At 65.3% G+C, this 14,747-nt stretch overlaps 2 protein-coding genes across 2 annotated transcripts; one reads left to right on the top strand and one right to left on the bottom strand.

Moving 5' to 3' along the window:
• Positions 1 to 119: 119 nt before the first annotated feature.
• AMSG_10897 (G8 domain-containing protein) lies at positions 120 to 11,473 on the bottom strand (the record flags this gene model as incomplete). Its single annotated transcript, XM_013897734.1, has 4 exons — positions 120 to 1,049; positions 1,149 to 4,660; positions 4,723 to 5,032; positions 5,466 to 11,473. The coding sequence occupies 4 exons, from the start codon at positions 11,471 to 11,473 to the stop codon at positions 137 to 139; spliced, it is 10,743 nt and encodes a 3,580-aa protein (XP_013753188.1). The 3' UTR covers positions 120 to 136.
• Positions 11,474 to 11,948: 475 nt separating this feature from the next.
• On the top strand, positions 11,949 to 13,859 carry AMSG_10898 (WD40 repeat-containing protein). Its single transcript, XM_013897735.1, has one exon. It carries the CDS (start codon positions 12,762 to 12,764, stop codon positions 13,782 to 13,784), a length of 1,023 nt encoding a protein of 340 aa, XP_013753189.1. The 5' UTR covers positions 11,949 to 12,761; the 3' UTR covers positions 13,785 to 13,859.
• Positions 13,860 to 14,747: the final 888 nt, after the last annotated feature.

Here is a 14,747-nt window from a genome sequence, read left to right on the forward strand (position 1 = left end):
TGGGGGAGTGGAATGAATGATTGGTTGTTGGCTTGGGTAAGAGAAGGGGGGTGGGTGGCTGCCAACCGCTGAATGTTCCATGGCGAAAACGGCGCGAGACGGTCGACACAAGGCAGTGAGGAGGGCGGGGGGACATTTACAGCCGCGGCTGAGCGGGTACGGGGCGGGCCGGGATGGGCTCGGTGTAGTTGTAGGGGAAGACGCCTTCGGCGCCAGTGGCGAGGGCACCGAGCGCCCAGCCGTCGTCGTAGATGGCAAAGATGGAGAGCTTGTCGCCGCGGGCAAAGGAGAGCTCGTCGGCCGACGAGCCGTGGAAGGGATAGCGAGCGACAACAACTTCGAGGACGACGCGAGCGGCCTCGGCGGCGGCGGCAGCGCCGACGTCGGTGCTGAGCGTTGCTGGCGCTGGATCGTACGAGTCGTAGGTGTCGAGGCCGGGCTTGGTCACCATCGAGCTGTCGCTGGCCATGATGACCGAGAGCTCGGTACCGGGCTGGGCCGCGGTGGTGGCAAACGAGTCGAAAAAGTCTGTGGCATCGGCGTTGCGCCGGCGAACGACGAGGACGATGACAACGGCGGCGACGAGGACGACGACGCCTGCGCCAGCGGCGATGAAAATCCACATTGACAGGCCGCCGATGCCTGACGATGACGGCGGCGACGGCGTGTTGGACGCCGCAACCGACGCGTCGAGCGCATCCTGGTTGCCCTCGATCGCCATGAATGCGACTGACGTCGCCACCGAGGTGTCGATCCACACATACATCTCCGACAGCGCGCGGGTCTCCAGCACAGTGTACGAGACCTGCTGGCCGCCGGCCGACGCCGACGCCGCACCGAGGTCGACGGCGCCCGAGTTACCGGTCCTGATTGTCAGCCGCGCACCGGGCGCGTCCGGCACTGCGGCAACGGTCATCGGCCCAGTCATCTCGCCGAGCGCTATGCGGACAAAAACGGGTGACGTCGGGTTCGCGCGGTCACCGACCTGCACCAGCGTGCCCGAGTACGAGACCGAGTGCACCATTTTGGCCACGCAGGTGTTGGTGGCGCTCACCTCCTCACCCCAGCCGCAAGAGGCGGGCGTGACGGATGGAGGCGGGGCGGGGGTGGGGGTCGGCGTGGGGGTGGGAGTTGGGGTAGGCGGCGACGGCGGTGATCCGGGGGCCGGGGTGGGGGCCGGGGTGGGAGATGGAGTCGGGCCTGGAGTGGGGGCCGGGGTGGGGGCCGGGGTTGGGCCTGGAGTGGGGGCCGGGGTGGGGGCCGGGGTGGGGGCCGGGGTTGGACCGGGAGTGGGAGCTGGGGTTGGGCCTGGCGTGGGCGATGGAGTCGGGGCCGGGGTTGGGCCTGGCGTGGGCGATGGAGTCGGGGCCGGGGTGGGGGCCGGAGTCGGGGCCGGAGTCGGGGCCGGAGTCGGGGCCGGAGTCGGGGCCGGAGTCGGGGCCGGAGTCGGGGCCGGAGTCGGGGCCGGAGTCGGGGCCGGGGTGGGGGCCGGAGTCGGGGCCGGAGTCGGGGCCGGAGTGCAGATGTTGCCAACTCGGTACATCGACTTGGAGGTGCCTCCAGTGGTGTCGGGGATGTGCGAGTAGATGCCGACCTGATCTAGGAGGTACGACTGGAAGAGGTTGGGCGCGGACCCGGAAAAGCCAGTGGAGCAGAGGAAGAAGCGGTTGGCGGAGCGAGCACCCGAGGCGGCAAAGCCGAGCTCGGTGAGCGGGATGCGGACCAGGGTCCATGCCTCGCGCGTCACGGCACCGTTGTGAAAGTGTGAAGCATCGAGCCAGACCTTGCCGAAGCGGGAGCCGTCGGTGTAGCGAACGTCGGCAAAGATCTTGACGGCGGTCGGGTTGGTGTCAACGCGCCGCATCCAGAACTGAAAGTACCGCGAGCTGGAGGGGATGCTGTAGGTGTTGGGCGAGTTGGCGGTGAAGCGGAGGCACGAGGACTCGCCAAACTTGTAGTAGTACGACGAGGTGCCGCACCGCTCGTCGGCCGAGTAGCCCTTGTTTTCGTCGGCGTCGTACGGGCCGTACGAAGAGTCGACGCAGCCGGGCTCGGTATCGCCGTCCTTGTAAAAGGTGAGGTCACCGTCGCCGCACGGAACCGCCGGCTCGGGCGTGGAGGTCGGCGCCGAGCACGAGCCGTCGTGGCATCCGATGCGGGCAACTAGGGCCGGGCTATGTGCCGCAGTCGAGAGCGCAACCTCGTACTCACCGGCCCACAGCGACTCGTGCTGGACCCAGGCGAGCTGGAGGCCACCTTCCCACGGTGCAGCGAGCGTGCCGAGGTCGCGGATGATGTTGCTCGGGTTGCCGCGCTCGCGGATGACCGCTGACGTGATGCCGACCAGCGAGGTCTCGATGTTCCAGTGGACGGTGCCGAGCGCCGGAAAGTACTCAAACCAGGCGGTACCTGAAGCCGTCGAAGATGAGCCGGCCTGGCAGGCCTGGAGGTCGCCGCGGTAGGTGTCGTACGACCACGGCATGTCTGCCGGCAGCGCTGGGTTGCCGGCGGCGCAATTGCCACCGCACGACGCCTGGATGTCAATCGAGGCGGTGCCCTCGGACGTGGTAAAGCCAAACAGGTCCCAGTTCGCGTCGCCAATCTCCTGCACAAACACGTGCAGCCAGCGGCCCTCAAAGATCCATGGGTTGTCGTAGGAGAGCTGGGCGCGCGATGCCGCGGCAGGCATAGCTGTTCCAGAGCGTGTGATGGTAAAAGTGGTCCCGGTCGGGTAGGGGAAGGCGACGGTGTACCACGAGAGGTCAGGCGCGTAGTGGTGGTACGGGCGAAGGAAAGGCGGAGTGTTGTGCGGGAAGCGCATGGCATAGGCGCGGCGCGGCACAACATTGAGTTTGTACTCCCGCGGGTCGATGCCGCGGCCGTCTCCAGTGGTGATGCCGGCAGCGCCGTTGGAGAGCGCGTAAAAGGTGCCGCGGACGTGGTCGGTGTTGGAGCCGTAGTTTGTACCGGGCACGTTCTCGTTATCGATGCGGAGCGAAGCGACACCACCCGGGAACGAGGGACAGACGCGGAGGCCACCGTCTGAGCCCCAGTCAGGGTGCGAGACGCAGCCGGTTGAGGGCATGTTGGCTCGGATAAGCGGCTCGTCGGTGAAAATCCAGCCGCCGACGTGGCCGGTGAGGGTGCCGTCGACGTCGCGGACGGCCATGCGGACGGCGTTTTCGGAGATGGGCGAGCAGAACTTGATAAAGGCCGGCTGCGAGTTGTCGAGGACTGGGCCGAGGTTGCCGCGACCGCGGATCTTGTTGCTCGCAGTGTGCGAGTTGGGCGCGCAAATGTGCTGGCTCACGGCGCCGGCTGGGCGGAAGGCATCCGAGGTGTAGCCAACGGCACGGAAGCCGTCGAGGTAGGCCGGCCCGTCGTTGTCGTACTGCTGAAAGGCGGCGACAGGCTCTGAGGTCGACGACGGCGAGGCGAGGGAGCGGCCGGCGGAGATCTCGAGTGGAGTCCGCGGCTCGCCGACGTTGGGCGTGTTCTCAAAGGCGAGGAGGTCCTCGATGATGTTGAACGAGCCGACAACGTTGACGCCAGCCTTGCAGTTGGCAATGACTGGGCGGAGAAAGCGGAAGCGGCGGCCGCGCGACCAGATGCCGAGGTTGGTGCACTTGTAGGCGACAATGTCTGAGATGACGGTGTCGACCATGGAGCGGGTCGAGTATGACGACGCGTCCCACGGACCGGGCCGTGGCTTGAACACCGCCTGCTCGATCGAGTTGTCGGGCCGCGGGCCAAAGTCGAACATGAGGCCGTCGCGGCACGAGTGGACGGTGCAGGAGCGGAGCGAGGTCAGCGGCATCTGGCGCGGGTAGATGTCGGAGGAGGCGTACTTGGCCTGGGAGAGGCCGATGACCCGCTCGGAGAGGGCGACCCAGATACCGGTGTCAAAGCCGGCGACGGCGCAGTTCTCGACGGTGTTCTGAGCGTTCGCGAGCCAGATGCCCGACGGCTTGTTGTCGTGTGGAAGGAGCGAGCCGTCACGGCCAGTGACGACCAGGTTGTTGGTGATGACGTTGTCGGTCTCGGGCCCGTCCTCAAGAAAGATGGCGTGGCCGACAATGTCGTAGCAGACGTTGCCGTCGACAGTGAGCGAGCGGGTGTCGTGGAGCACGATGCACCGCTGGTACGAGCGGTGGATAGACGAGTCGCGGATGTACGAGCCGAGGGCGGTGACATCCTGCGAGAGGTGAAAGTGGACCGGGTAGCGGCCGAGAAAGTTGCGCTGGCCGGCGCGGGTGATCTCGACTGCAGTGAGGCGGACGGTGGCCTCGTTGTGGATGATCTGGACGCCAAACTCGGAGGACTCAGACGAGGCGTCGCCTTGGATCTTGATGTTGCGCGAGAGGAGGCCAACCTCGCCGACCTCGTAGCCGTCGCCGTAGTGCATGTGCGCGAGCGGGGTGGCAAAGTGCAGCCGGCGGTTCCCGTTTGACCGCGAAGTGATGGTGCGGACCTCGGTCTGGTCGGCGTAAAAGTCAGTGGTGACAATGACAATCTCGTCGCCCGGGTTCCAGCCTGACGCCGAGGCCTCGAGGTCGACGTAGGTCCGCCCGGCCGGCGCGGTGGCGGCAAGGCGGGTCCATGTCCGAGCAGGCGACGAGCCATGGAGCTCGAGCGTGCCGCCGGTGTGTGTGCCAATGCCCTTGGAGCCGAGCCCGTTGCCGAGGTTGTCGATCGATGACGCGGCGCCAGCAAAGGTAAAACAATGTCTGCCGTGAGGCGACAGTCGGGCGAGCCGCCAATGAGGGCGCCGCCCGAGTCGATGCGGATGTGGTTGATGTCGATGTTCATGGCGGTGTTGTCCAGAATGACCGTACCACCATTGCGAATACGCAACGAAGAGAGACTCACCGAGGTGTCCAGCAGAATGGTGGTGGTGATCGACGGCGAGCTACCGGCTGGCGGGTTGGTCGACCACCGGTTCGTAACGCTTGCGTGCGGACAAGCGGCAGTCACCGGTGGCGCCCAGAGCACGGACGCGAGGAGGAGCGCAAGCGTCAGGTGCCACAACATACTGTACAGAGGGGAAGGAAGTTGGAGGGCCACGGCTGTGAGTAGGTGGAGGCGTGGTCGTGCAGGTGCATGGGCAGGAGGTGGAGGAGGAGGGAGGGAAGGGCTTGCAAGGGTGGTAAGGCGATGTACATTTTTTTTCTGCGGGGAGAGGGTGCGGCAGAGACGAATGGAAGGCAAATAAGTGATGAACGGCTTGATTGATGGTTTGTCGGGTGAGGGCTGACTTTTTCGGGTGGGCCACGCGCGTGGAGCATGACGACTACTGCGTCGGCGTGTGTGTCGGGCGCGAGTTGCGACGGGGTCGGTCGTGGGAGCGGGGGCGGTCGCGCGAGCGTGGGTGGGGCGGAAAGCCAGCGGTCGAGGGTGATGGCGAAGGTGATGGCGAGGGTGATGGCGAGGGTGAGTGCAAGTGCTCTGAGGGCGCGACGCGGGACTTGTTACGGTGGCGGACCGGCGAGACCGAGGCGTGTGAGGCGCGGCGGACCGGGAGGAGATGGGCCGAGTGCGAGGTTTTGAGCTTGGGCGTGGGTAGCGGCGGGTCGGAGCCTTGGCGGTCGCGGGATGGTTGCTGGTTGTGGAGGGCGCGGATGATGGGCGAGTTGCGGGCGGTGCGCGAGCCGCGGCGCGGCTGAGACGCCGAGCGTTCGTTCGAGGCGAGGCTGCGGCTCGTGGCAGCCGAACGTGACGAGGCTGGCTTGCGGACGCGGGCCATAAGGTCGGCGGTCTTGGGCGAGGGCGGCTCAGACCCGTTCGAGTCGCGGCGGCCGCCGCGGGCCATGAGGGCGAGGCCCGGCGAGGAGCGAGCCATGCAAGTGAGCGAGTCGTCCGAGGTCAGGCCGCTCGCATCGCGGTGGTCGGCGCGTGAGTCTAGCATTGACGAGCTCGACGAGCCAAGGATGGCGGGTGAGATGGTGACGACAACCTCGTCGCCCAAGGCGGAGGATGCGGACGACGACGATGAGGCTGCGGACGCGACCAAGGCTGCGCCGCGGCCCGAGACGACCGAGCTGAGCGCGGTCTTGAGCGACGGGCTGGAGACGTCAGCATAGTGGGCGTTGAGCATAGAGACGAGCATGACGTCATGGGCGGCAGTAAGAGTGTGGCCAGAGCTCGAGGGCTTGCGGAGGCGCTCGGAGACTTCGGCGATGGCGGACGACGCGAGGAAGATGACGGCGGTGACGATGACGGCAACGGCGACGCCAACGACGACCCAGAACGAGGCGCGGTTTGGCCAGTCGTCGGCCCAGAAGAGGATGCCACAGAGAATGAGAGCGACGATGCAGATGTTGAGTCTCGTCTCGAGCCGGTTATGGGCAGGGGCGTAGAACGGGTAGGCGCGGAGCTGGTGAATGAGGAAAGCAAGGAAGACGGTCATGAGGCCGGAGAAGAGCCATACGGTGATGTTGGAGAAGAAGAGCGAGGCGACAACGATAAAGAGCCGCTGCACGAGGAGGGCCACCTCGTACCAGTAGTAGTGGCGGCGGTAGGTGTTGTAGATGGAGCCAAAGCGGAGGAGGGTTGTGGGGTCTTCGAGCGAGTTGCGCGAGCGGTAGAGCATGGCGGCAAAGTAGGTGGGCATGAAGAGAACGTAGACGACAAAGCCGGCGATGGCGAGCGGGAGGTAGCGCCACCACGAGGGCGAGAAGCAGGCTTCGGAGAGCTCGGCATCGAGGTAGTAGCCGCCGTCGGGCAGCTGCGTGCAGTCAAAGTAGACGAGGGTGGCGCGGCAGAGCGGGATGTACATGATGGGGCCAAAGGTGAAGAGGAGGCGCTCGGCAATGGCGCGCGTGGGGACGGCGGCGATGATGGCGAGCTTGCGGAAGGCGCAGAGGTGCGGAACTAGCTTGACGATGGCAATCATGGCGGCGATGGTGACGATCATGGCAGCGGGAAGGGCGAGCGAGAGCGAGTAGCGGGCCACAAACGACGAGAGGGTACAGTCTGTGGCAAAGATGGAGAGGTCGACGTTGGCGACATTGGCGGCCTCGAGGATTTGCTTGATAGGCGGGGTCGGCCAGTTGAACGGAGCCGAGGCCAGGATGCCGAGGACTTGTAGGAAGATAAGGGTGACGGTGACGGCGTGAGGCACCAGCTTGTGGCGCGCGGCAAAAGCAGTCTCGCTCACGTCGCCCTCACCAAAGACGGTGTCGGCGCCGGAAAAGATGTGGACGGCAGTGAAGAGAACGGCGGCAAAGGCGACGATGGAGCCAATGATGACAATGATGACGAGGACAAAGAAGAGCGCGGTCGACGAGCCCGGGCACGGGCGGCAGGTCCGATCCTGACGGCGGTAAAAGCCGCGAGCACAGTCCTTGCACATGAACGAGTCGGCCACGTACGAGGCGGCGCAGGAGCCGGCGCCGAGGCAGGCCTCGGGCACCGGGCAGCGGGCAAACTTGCCCGAGGTTGGCGGGCCAGTGGGATACCATTCCGGGCGGGCAACAGGGAGCGAAGAGCGGCCAGCGCAGGTTGCACCAGCCGGACACTCGAGGCAGGCGACGTCGGGAGCAGCGGTCGGTGTCCAGAAGCCCAGGTCACAAACGCAGACGCTGAGCTCACCAGTGACGTTGTGGACGGATCTGACGGTGTTTGCCGGGCAGGACGAGCATGCGCCGTCGACAAAGTCCTCACCACTGTCGCATGTCGGGACCGGGGTGCACGCCGCGGTCGAGGTGTTGGACGAAAAGGTGAACGGCGGACAGCGGACGCAGAGGAGCGGCGCGTCCGACAGAGAGTTTGAGCCGTAGTTTGGTCCGCACTGGGCGACGGCGACGGCGAGCGAAAGCGCGGGCGGGGCAAAGGTGCCGGCGCGGCGCAGCTCGATGGCGACGAGCGGATCGCCGGCGTCCCACAGCGCTTCAGTCCACACTACGGCAGTGACAGCAAGATTGGTGAGGGCGATTTGACCGGTGGCGGGGTCGATGAGCGCACCCGCGATGCCGGCAGCGGCAAAGACGGTGGGCTGGTCGACGGTCGGGGCGAGGGCGATGGAGTTGTCGCGGACTAGCGCACCGTAGCCGTCATAGACGGCGACAGCGCCGGCACCAAAAGCGACGCCTGACATGACTGATGACGGCACTGGGAGTTCGAGAGCGAGCGATGCTGTCGAGGTGGCGCGATTCGGACCATAGCCCGCAGTGGTGGGCGGCGAGGGTGAGGCCGTCAGTGGGTCGGCGAGCCAGGCGTCGTTGTGGGGAAAGCAGAAAAAGGCAAAGCCGCCACCCACGGCGGCGTGGGAGGAGCCGGTGATCACAGCGTGCTCGGCATCGATGGTCGACTCGCAGGCAAAAAAGGTGCCGCCGTAGTCTGCAAACGAGTTTGCAATGCCGGTGTTGAGAAGGGCAACACGACCACCGGGAGCAGTACTATCGGTGCCATACATGGAGCGGGCCGAGAGGACCAGGGCGGTGCGCGTGGCAGCAATAGCGCCACCCCAGACGGCCGAGTTTCCATCAAGCGACGAGCTCACGATGTCGAGGGTGGCGAGGCCGACGAGCGCGACGCCACCGCCCATACCGCCGGCAGTGTTGCCGAGTAGGGTCGAGTTTGTGACGCGGAGCGTGTTGGCAGAGCCAGTGAGCGCCAGGGAGAGGGCACCGCCAGAGCTCGCGGTTGCGAGGTTAGCGGAAAACGTCGAGGCGGTGATGGCGAGGGAGACGTCAAAGCCAGAGATGGCGATGGCGCCGCCGCCGATGCCGGAGCCAAAGGCGCCGAGCGCAGTGTTGGCGTCAAAAGTGACCGAATCGAGATGGAGAGCGGCGGAGCCAGAGACGGCGAGGGCGCCGCCGGACGAGGCGGCAGTGTTGGCGCGGAAGACGACGTGGACGAGGTCGACAACGGCGCCAGAGTGGAGGGTGAGTGCACCGCCATGACCGGCGAGCGCCTGCTGCGGAGCGGCTTCTGCGTTTGAGCACTCGGCCACAGTAGCGTTGCGGAGGGTGAGGACGGCGGAGGAGCCGACGAAGATGCCTGATGGGTATGGGAGCGAAAAGTGAGCCTGTGAGGTGCCGTAGATGGAGACGCCATCGAGAGTGAGAGCGCCACCGTCGCGGAGAGCAAATAGAGTGCCGCCACCTGCGGTGCGGCAATCGAAGCGGGCACCGTGGGAGGAGACGATGGAGACGCGCTTGCCGACGACTGCGAGCGGCGGGGTGTGGGCAAGCGGCGGAACGCATCCGGTGATAGCGAGTGGGCCGATGTCGATGACGGCGTTGCGAGTGCAGGGCGAGAAGCGAGCGAGGGCAGCAGCAACGCAGGTCATGGTCTGGAAGACTCCGGCGCACTCGGGGAGGGCGTCGAGAGTGACCGGGGCCGAGGAGACCGTCGGGGTAGCAAAGCCCGGGCGTTGCTTGTGAAGCGAGATGCCTGCGTCGTGGGCGAGGAGCACATCGTAGTAGCCATCGTAGTTGAGGTCGGCGACGGCGAGGGCGAAGCGGCCGCTGACAGCGCCGCCGACGGCGACGCGTGTGCCAAAGACGGTGCCATCACGGGCATTGAGCCAGACCTGCGTGACAGAAGCGGACGAGACGATGAGGTCGCTTCGGCCGTCGGAGGAGATGTCGAGAGCGACGAGGCACGTGATGGGCAGCGAGCCGGCGAGTGTGTAGCTGACGGGAGCCGAGGGAAAGGTGGCGGTCGCGTCCGGGTTGTTGACAACGTACACGCTGCCGGCCAGGGTGGCAAATGTCAGATCGAGAGACTCGTCCTCGCCGGAGAGGCGGCCGTACGCAAGGGCGGAGACGCCGGCTGCGAGGCCTGCGGTGCTGGCTATCGGGATCGGGGGATCAAAGGTGCCCGGGCCGGAGGCGGCGACGTAGAAGAGCGTGGAGGCGGCAGCATCGGCATAGACAAAGTGGGATGGCGTCGAGTAGCTAGCGAGGCGGGAGTGTGCGGTGAAGGGAGCGGCGACGACAGCAGTGATGTCTGTGGCCGAGGTAGTGAGTGTAACCGAGGCAGCAAAGTCGGGGCCAAAGACGACGACGAGAGTTGTGTCTGAAAAGAGGGCAATGTCGGGATTGATGTCTGCATTGGCGGAGCAACCAACCAGGCCGCGTGGAGGTCCGGCGAGGGCGGGGACGGGGACGATGAGTGGGACAGCAGCGTCAAAGCGGCCCTCGCCGAGATTGGCGGCGATGTACAGGTCTGACGACGAGTTGAAGACAGCGACGAGATCGAGGAGAGTGTCGCCGGTGGCATCGAGGGCGAGCAGACCGACTGAGTAACCGGGGGAGGTTGCGAGGACGGTGATGGCGCCACCCGAGACAAAGCCAGAAGCCAGATTGTTGGCCCAGAGAACGAGCGGGTTGCCCGGTTCGGCGGCGCCGACAACGACGTCGAGAAAGGCATCGCCGGTCAAGTCTGCGACGACAATCGGGGCAAGCGAGGAGGCGAAGGGCGAGTCGAGCGACGAGAGCGGAAAGTCGCCGACGCCGGCAGCCGGCCATGCGACGCCGTTGTTGGAGACCAAGTCGCGGACGCCGTCACCGCCGAGGTCTGTGAGAAAAACGGCCGAGGTCTGAGTGGACGAGGCTTGGACGGTCGGGGCATAGTCCTTGCCCGAGGCCGAGCGCGAGTCAGCGTAGTAGAGGCCGGCGCTGCCGTCGTAGCCGCCGACAACCGGGTCCCACAGGCCGTCACCATTGAGGTCGACGGGGCCGACCAGCCGCGGGCGGTTGGGGGTGTCTGTAACAACGCGGATTTCCGGGACGGTGTTGAAGAGGCCAGAGCCCGGGTTGATGAAGACGTTGGCAACGTCGGCCGAGTTTGTCTCGAGCAGATCGAGGTCCGAGTCAAAGTCGAGGTCGACGAGCTGCGGCGAGTAGCGCCAAAAGTTGAGGGAGGCATCGATGCCGCCGGCAATACCAGGCGCGCTTCCGTCGGAGAGATAGATGCGAGTCGAGCCACCGCGACGGGTGGCGATGACGTCCGGCAGGCCATCGCCGTTGACGTCACCGACGTCGCCGTCAAAGTAGTCATCCGAGTCGACGACGATGAGAGTGGCGTCAGTGGCGATGCCGTTGTTTCTCAGCCAGCCCCAGCCCTCGTCTTCGCAAAAGAAGACAATGTCAGCATCGCCGTCTCCGTCTGCGTCAGCAATGATGATGCGGCGGATTCTGTCGGAGCCGGTGTACGAGGTGTCCGGCGAAAAGTCAAAGGGGCCAGAAAAGGTACCGGCGCCATCATTTGCGAACCAAACGATGTTGCGCGCACTCGAGTCGACCTGGACAAAGTCGACATGGCCATCGCCATTGACGTCCCCGGCGGTTGCGGGCACATGGATGAGCGCGTTGGCGTTGATGGTGACAAAGCCGCCGAGCGGAGTGCCCGGGCCGGTAAAGTACGGTGGAGCCGACGAGGTCTGGGTGTGGAGCAGCGGAAGACCGGAGGTTCCATAGCGGATAGCCTCCATAACGCCATCTGCGTCGACATCGAGCAGGAGCATGCGCTCGGACGATGACGGGCCGAAGATGTTGACCTGAGCGGCTGTGGAGGAGAGAGGAGGAGGGGCCGGACAGGAGGGAGGAGAGGAGGCGACGAGGAGGTGGGCGAGGAGGGAAGCGAGGCAGAGGAGGCAGAGGAGGGTGGCTGTGGGCATGGTGGGAGGGAGATGGTAGAGGTGGGGTGTGTGTGTGTATGTGTGCGGTGTTTGGGGAGGGTGTGGAGGGGAGGGTGGTGGAGAGGGAAGCCGGTCCCGGCACGCGTGAGTAGTTGGAGAAGAGTTTGATTGGTTGCAACGGTTTGAAAGGGATGGGTGATGGGGGGTGGGGGGTGCTGGGGAAATATTTTTGTGGTGGGCGGTGGGTGAGGGTGAAGGGTGGCTAGCGGGTGGGCTCGGCCATCCATCCATCCAAGTCAGCGAGGGAGGGGCGGTGGAGGATGAGGAGGAAGGGAGGGAGGGAGGGAGGGCGTAACGACACACCTTACTCGCGCAACAGTACATTGGTCAAGACCAAGGATGGCGCAACTTGTGACTGCTGAGGACCTGTCTGTGGTGACATGCCTGGAGTGGATTCCGCGTGGAGGCTTCTCGCTGCAGCCGTCGCGGGTGGTGCTCGACGCAGCCGATGTGGAGGCACTCAAGGCGATGTCCGGCATGCCGGGAGCGAGCGGGCGCAGCAGCGGCGGTGGCAACGGCGACGGCGACGCGCAGGGCTCAAGCGTGAGCAAGGGCAAGGGCAAGGGCAAGGGCAAGGGCAAGCGCCGGCGGCGTGGTGGCAAGAACGACGAGGTTGACTCGGACGAGGAGATGCTGCGGGCGATCGGGGCGATTTCCGGGTCAGACTCTGAGGGCGAGATGCATGTGACAGACCTGCCGTTTGTGACGACGATGGGTGGGATGTACCACGCGTCGAACGCGGAGGACCCGTACATGACGGTGCAGGACGAGGACGACGTGGACTCGATCGAGGACATCAACCTCGAGGCGGACGACGCGATGATTGTGCTGGGCGGACGACGGAGGAGCTGTCGAAGATCGAGTTCTACGTGTACCAGGAGGCGTACGGGCATGCGTACATCCACCACGACATTGTGCTCGACTCGTATCCGATCTGCACGGCGTGGACGGGGCGGACCCGTCGCAGGCTGGGCCCAAGGCCGGGGCCGGGACGGCGTCGATTCTGGCGGTGGGCACGTTCAACCCGGGCATCGAACTCTTTGACTGCAACGTGGTGGACATCATCCAGCCGAACGTGGTGCTGGGAGGGGTGGCCGACCCGAGCGCACGGCCGATGCGCGGGGTGGAGCCCGAGCTCGCGGCTGGCTCGCACACGTCTGCGGTGCTGGCGCTGGCGTGGAACCCGGAGCTTGCGCAAGTGCTCGCGTCGGGCTCTGCGGACGAGTGTGTCAAGCTGTGGGACGTGTCGTCGGGCAGTGCGGTGTCGACGCTGCGGCACCACAGCGACAAGGTGAGCTGCGTGAGCTGGAACCCGAGCGAGGCCAACGTACTGCTGACGGCGTCGTACGACCGGACGCTGGCGCTCGTGGACGCGCGTGCCGGGAGCGGGGCAGTGTTTGCGCAGCTGGCAGCGGACCCCGAGTCTGTGGCGTGGGACCCGGTGCTCGGATACCGCGTGTTTGTGGCGGGCGACGACGGCAATCTGTATGCGTTTGACGCACGGGCAGCGGGTGCAGGACCGCTGTTTGTGATCGACGCGCACGAGAAGAGCATCACGTCGATGGCGGTGAACCCGGCGGTGCCCGGGAGCGTGGCCACGGGATCTGCAGACAAAACGGTCAAGTTCTGGGATGTGGCGAGCGACGAGCCTTCGCTGGTGTACGCGTCGAAGCGGATGCGTGTGGGCGAGCCGTACGCGCTCACGTTCTTCCCGGATTCGCCGTTTATCATGGCAGCCGGCGGGTCTAAGGGCGCGCTCAACGTGTTTGACATGTTCTCGACCAGGGCGCTGCGGCAGCGGTACGAGGGAGTGGCGAGCGAGGCCGGCATCCCGCGGCCGACGTGCCCGACCGGCAATGCGTTCGACCAGCCCAAGGCCGCGCCCGGCGAGTGGAACGACTCGGACGATGACGAGTCGTCGTACTCGGACTCGGGAAGCGAGTCGAGCGGGAGGGCGCGCGACACCGACATGGCGACCTTTGCCTCGCTCTCGGTCGTTCCGGCCGAGTCGCAGCGTAAGATCGCGCGGACGGAGGCCAAGGTCCGTGCAGCTGTCAAGAACGCGCGGGCGGCGGTGAGCGGTGGCGGCAAGAACGGCAAGGGCAAGGGCAAGGGCAAGGGTAAGAAGCGCAAGTGAGCTATAAACAGCCTCTGGCGAGTTGGATGTCGCTGTTGCGAAGGATCAAGGTAAACACCGCGATATCGGACAATACGTGAAACTCGATTATCGTGGTCATGTCGTCGACCGGAGCATCTACATGGTTTGGCGATACATTGCGTGGGTGGCTATGTTTGCAGAGGTAATGGGTATGTGGGGTGTTGGTGTGGTGGTTGTGGGTGGAGATGGTGGGGAGTGGGGGTCGGAGATGGGCCCAGGGAGGGGGGTGAGCAGCATCAAAGGGACACAGGGCCAACAACTTGGGCCTGAGCCGGCGAAAGTCGGATTCCGGAATACAGCAGCTGTGGATTGGAGACTGTGTATAGGGGTAGTGGGTGTATGTAATAGGGTAGTAGTGAAATCAGATTGGCCATATCTTGCAATGAGGTTGGTGTGGGGCATGTGCGGGGTCGGACGGTCGAGGACGTGCTCAACCACCTAGGGCAAACAAGCCGACGCGGAAATGAGCCGAGGTAAATGGATATGGATGACAGCGATATTGGTACTGAAGCTAGTTAAGAACGAGTGATGACCTTGGATGTGGTCGCGGGTTGCGTAGCTGATGATGGGAAGGAGCTAGGTGGTGGTGAAGGTGGGCTGATCGGGCGAGCGGGCGACGGCTGGTGGCTGGTGGTCGGCGAGGCAGGGCCAGCTGAGGAGGCGGGGTCGGGGCTGGGTGGTTTGAGAATGCTGTTGGTTGGAGGATCGGCAGTATGACTTGTGATGGTTGAGGGGTATGGGTGTCAGGGTCGGGGATGAGGATGGGGGTGAGGTAGAGCGAGGAGAGGAGGAGGAGGAGGAGGAAGAGGAAACAGGGTACGCGATGGGATGGTGGTAGGTGTAACCATGGCATGGGGGTGGGGGTTGTGGCTAGGATGATAGTGATGGTGGTGGGGTAGGGGGTGGGGGTGGTGGTTGGTGGTGATGGGGCGTAATGAGTAT

The sequence above is a fragment of the Thecamonas trahens genome (genome assembly GCF_000142905.1).
Source record: "Thecamonas trahens ATCC 50062 unplaced genomic scaffold supercont1.65, whole genome shotgun sequence".
NCBI classification, from domain to species: Eukaryota; order Apusomonadida; family Apusomonadidae; genus Thecamonas; species Thecamonas trahens.